The following is a 4,967-nucleotide window of genomic DNA, read 5'->3' as shown; positions in this document are numbered from 1 at the left end:
AAAAAAAAAAAAAAAAAAGAATGCAATTTCTTTTCGTCTTCAGTGTGAGTAAATGACCCGGGTTTTTCCTGCTTTCAAATAAATTTCCAGCATCTATCAAAGAGGTTTTTCGTCTTTGACTAAAGAAAATCACAATTACGAAATATTTTAAGATCTCCCCCCCCCCACCCACCAGTCTGGTTTAATCAACTGAAATTCTAGTTCAGCTAAAGGCAAAAACTAAAAATAATAATTATAATTAGACTTCTATTCAGATATCGGACTCTTCTATCACTTTCCGTGGTTTTTATATGTAGTTTATTGGACTAATAAGTTCTTACATGCAGTCGCCTCTCCAAAAAGCTCCATTCTGAGTTAGGAATTACCCAGAAACTTTCAGCCCAACAAGCTTCGGAGTATGGATTTTGTAACCGAAGTGCTGACATTTAGCTCCATGAGTATTTGGACAATGTCACAATCTTTGTAATTGTTGCCCCTTTGATTTTGAAGCGCACTGTGATGGTATAAACTAACATCATATCATTAATGTACAGATTTAATTCAAGGGGTTTAATAAAAGCATCTTTAGGATTTAATTATCTTAATACAGTCCCTCATTTTCAGAAACTTGAAAGTAACTAGACAATTGACTGACAAGTTTTGTTCCCTTGCATTCTTATGAAAAATTAAGGCAAATAAGAGATCTGGAGTTGATTTCAAGTGTTGAACTGAAATGTCCATTACTGGCACTTCCAGAGGACAGGCAGCAGCTACTGCACCAGTAATGTCCCAAAAAGACAAAGGCTCACTTTAGCCTGAGCAACAATGGAGAGATTAATAACCACTTATCAGGCTGCTTCAATGTACAAATGCACCACACAACCAGCAGCCACCCACACTTGGCTGTAGTTAACCCACATATTTTAAAAGAACTCCACTGATGAGATACTGTACAGCCACCACAGCACCAACACTGGAAGCTAAAAGTTTTAAAGTGCATCCTGGAATAATAAAGCAAGTGTTGGTTTAATCTCCTTAACTTTATAGGACACAAGTGTTTAAATAGTTGTGGTGTGAATATAATCTGCTTAATTAAGCAGGCAAAGTATGATCATCAAGTAGAATTTAATAGGCAAAGCTGAGTCAATCCTCACGTGCAGAAAAAATAAAATCTGAAGATGAACTCTTTTTAATGTCTCATTCTCAAGTTAATAAATAGGTATGAATTGTTCAAACATCTTATTACCATCACACTCAACATCACAGCTCTAATGAGGGGAAAACTGAAAGCAGGATTACCGCAGGATAACTTCAGCCTCAGTTTTTATTGTTACAAATACATTGGCATGGTTACCAGCTCTGCAAATATAACCCTGCACCAGAGCAGATTATGTTAAAGATTAGAGATCAGTGCGTGACAAATTACCAACTACTGGCCAATCAATTCTATGAAAAGTAGCATCACCATTAAGACCTCTTCTGAGGGAATGCAAGGGAGTCGAACATTTCTTTATAGAGCATCTAAAGTTTGTCATTTTCCTGATGAGCCTTGGTAAGAAATACATTCTCTGAAGCAACATTATTCTGTGATTTTCATACTAGCTGCAAACAATTAAAATTTTATTATTCTAAATAATAAAATTCTTCTCCCAAGAGAAGCAGATGAAAGACTAGGACTTAACAGTATTGTAAACTTTTAAACAGAAATTCAATGCCATATGAATAATTCTGTCTTAAAAATGGAGCTGCGACACTCAAATCTGTTGACAAAAGATCTTGCCATTTTTTCTTAAAATACACTTCAATTAGACCAATATAGTAGCACTTTTTCAGACTAAAGTGAATTTCATGTTGCCATGCTTCTGTTTGCATAGCATAGCCTATGCAGAGTGAAGGATTTGGGATACGCAACCTATAAAGACGTGCATGCATGCAGTTGATATTCACCTTTGTGTGATCATTTATCTTGACTGCTTATGTTTGGTTAAGCAAAGTCAAAACAAAGATCCTGGGTATAATAAAATTTGCATTGTATTACAGAGCCTTGCTTACTGAAGGAAATAAACAGATACTTCCTGTGTTTAACTTATTTAAAAAACACAAACAAAAACAAACTTTCCAGAATGAAGTCTAAACAGGATATGAGAGAACCACAATAACTTCACTTCCAAAATATCTGTGTACTGCATTACAAAAATTAATAAATAAATAGAAAAATTATAAACTGAAGCTGAGCTGGGGTTGTGCCGCTTACAGCTTAAGGTGCTGTATAAAGTCAATGACATTTATCCGTCTTTGAGACTCCAGTGAACCACTCCATTAACTGCAAATAGGTTCACAATGGTTCCAGGTTTTCTCTGTTTTAAGAGCACATCAATGACTCACCCAGGAGGTCACAGATCCCAGAACAACAAAAACAACCACAACAACCAACAACAAAATACTGGGCAAAAATGGCATCCATGGGAGAGTTCTAAGAAAAGAACCACTGCTGAGCTCGTCTTACATTTACCACCCTTTACTACCATTGCTACTTCAGGACTTTGATGACTTGCCATAATTGAATTCTGAATCCATTAATTCTGCTCTAACAAAATGCTGAAGGAGAATGTGCAAAGTACACCAGCAAATCCAACACTGAAAGACTCTACAAAAAAATTAAAAAAATACCACAAACATGAAGGTTTTGGAGTGACCTTAAAGTCAGAGTTCGTGCTTAAATCTGATCGACATGCACTGGCATGAACTTAAAAACAGGCATTCATTCTTAGAAGCCCTGCAATCATGAGTTAAAACAACTCCGTAAAGAAGAATGAGTCAAATTTTGAAAGAGTCATTACCAGTTATGGAAAATACATGATTGCAGTTCTCACTGCCAAGGGTGGCACAGCCCATTACTCTGTGGTAATGGATGGTTTTACTTTAATAAATTCAATAATTTCAAACCTGCAATTTATCTTTACTCGGGTTCTCTTAATCTAATATCAGAATTTGTTTGATGAGTTGAAACACCCAAACCTGAAAACATGACCAAAAAAATATGAAATCATTAAGGGAACAAATACGTTTTCACAGCAGTGTATTTACAATGGTGCCCTGGAAAAAGAGAAAAAAGTAGTGCCGGTATGTCTGAAAACAGACAGACACGCTGAAGTGAAAAAGTTTATTGTTAAAACTTTTCAGGCTTGAAAAAGGCCCAAATCTGAAACGGGTAAAGGGGATGGAGAAAGTATGGGTCAGCTTCAATGAACCAGTCAACATCTATACCTCGTCCCTCCCAGTCCACCACTGGACTTTTCCCAACACAATCATTAACACAGAAACTGCTACCCCTGGCAAAAAGTAAATTGATTTATGTCCCTCCATGCCTATCTGATTCATAATTAACAAAGACAGCAGTTAACTAAACATTATTCAGTAGGCTAAGTAACTATGGCAGCAGTGTGGGTGGGTGGGTGGATGGATGGATGGATGGGACATACCCCCTCCCTCCCAGTCTTCAAGCACACCTGGTGGCATCACCACCTGCTTTTGACAACCTACACAGTCAAAAAAAAGAAACCCGTGAGACTGGTTTGGGGGCAAACACGCAAATACTAAGGGGATAAGTTTGCCTTTAAGGGTTTGTTAATACAACATTTTTCAGGCTTAGGCAACAGCAACTCCTTGGTCATGCTTGGGGTTCAAACCCAGTCTAAGAAAAACTGGTAGAAAACCACGAGGTCAAATGTCTCCCTTGTGCAAGGCGCTCAACTGACCGGTAATCTCTGGGAACAGACACCACTGAGCTTTTTTTCTGTATGATAACCTGAACACTTTAAAAAAAAAAACAAAAAAAAAACGTATGACACCAAATTGATTAAAGGAAAACTCCTAATTCAAAAACCTGTAATGTTAAATGTATGAGAAGTACCACATACGGGCTCAAAATAACTCGGCAGCACCTGAACACCACATTAGCACATTTAGGCACGGTGGTTAGTTAGTCCGGGATCCCACCTGTTGTTCCGATTTCCATTCATGGGGGTGTCTGTCCGGATGAACCGGCACTTTATGATCAATAATCCTCGTAGATTAAAATGTTCAGTGTGGTTCCGCTGGCCCCGCACGCATCAGCCAAGCTCCGCCGTTCGTGATATCTTCTCCCCGGCTTCGTTCGGTGAAGTCGAACCGGGCCGCTTCGCTGTCCCGTCGGTTAGAAGTCTTCTTGTCTCCCCACTACACCTGACCTACATAAACTGGCAGATTAAAGTTGAATGAAATGTCTTAACTCCGGACTTTGGCGTTGTAACTGAAATAAGAGCAGAATTATTATCGGTGTTAAGCTTTTTTTTAAGACACGAAGTTGGTGAAATGTCTACGGTAGCGTTAGCAACTGTGTGTAAGCTAACGACGTTAGTTAGCTTTAGCCAGCGACAACTAACAGCTAAATGGCAACCCGAGATTGACATTAATATTTACCTGCTCGACTGCTGAGTTTACTGTCAAGTCTGTTTAACGTGACAATCCCGATTTTAACTTTTTTCAAACAAATATAAGAGGCTCTCTACCTCGGCGTCCTCCTCAGCGTCGGCGATAAACCGGTCTGAAATCTGCTCTTACGCCGCCCTCTGTCATACTTAAGGGAACGCTAACGGGTACGAGACATAGCAACTTCCGGGATATTCTTTCAAAACAAAATACTTATTCAAGTCTTCTTCCTCCTCTTCTTATTTGTATTATGTGTTACAAACATTGGGACTCATTCTTTAAAAAAAACCAAAACATACACACAGGCTAAAATTCATGAAACTCATGTTACAGAAACTTACACAAGTAATATACGTAAAAACACTCAGTTTAAAACTTTTCAAAATTACTTCTCAAAAAACTGCTGAGTCCAGAAGGTCTGCGTATTGCGTTAACCAACTGAGGCTGAACATAATGCTTATATCACATGATGGTGCAGTGAGTCAGTCTTAACTCTATTTAATCAGGTAGTCATTAAG

The 4,967-nt window shown here is 38.3% G+C and overlaps 1 protein-coding gene across 3 annotated transcripts in view; it reads right to left on the bottom strand.

Annotated features, from left to right (window-relative positions):
• ago3b (argonaute RISC catalytic component 3b) overlaps nt 1-4,619 on the bottom strand; it is a 24,611-nt gene extending 19,992 nt beyond the window's left edge. For 2 of the 3 annotated variants that reach the window (XM_005739749.2, XM_013912589.1), the window contains exons 1-2: nt 4,441-4,619; nt 3,979-4,217 (exon numbers count right to left, since the gene is read on the bottom strand). In XM_005739749.2, the coding sequence (XP_005739806.1) occupies nt 3,979-3,997 (19 nt within the window). In that variant the 5' untranslated portion in view covers nt 3,998-4,217; nt 4,441-4,619. The remainder of the gene's footprint in view (nt 1-3,978; nt 4,218-4,440) is intronic. The other variant, XM_005739748.1, reaches the window with a different exon arrangement.
• Between the last annotated feature and the right edge of the window lie 348 nt (nt 4,620-4,967).

Source organism: Pundamilia nyererei, unplaced genomic scaffold (assembly GCF_000239375.1).
Source record: "Pundamilia nyererei isolate P.nyererei 1_Seehausen unplaced genomic scaffold, PunNye1.0 scaffold00093, whole genome shotgun sequence".
NCBI lineage: Eukaryota > Metazoa > Chordata > Actinopteri > Cichliformes > Cichlidae > Pundamilia > Pundamilia nyererei.
The sequence above is the reverse complement of the archived record's forward strand: the minus strand, read 5'-3'. Positions and strand labels throughout refer to the sequence as shown.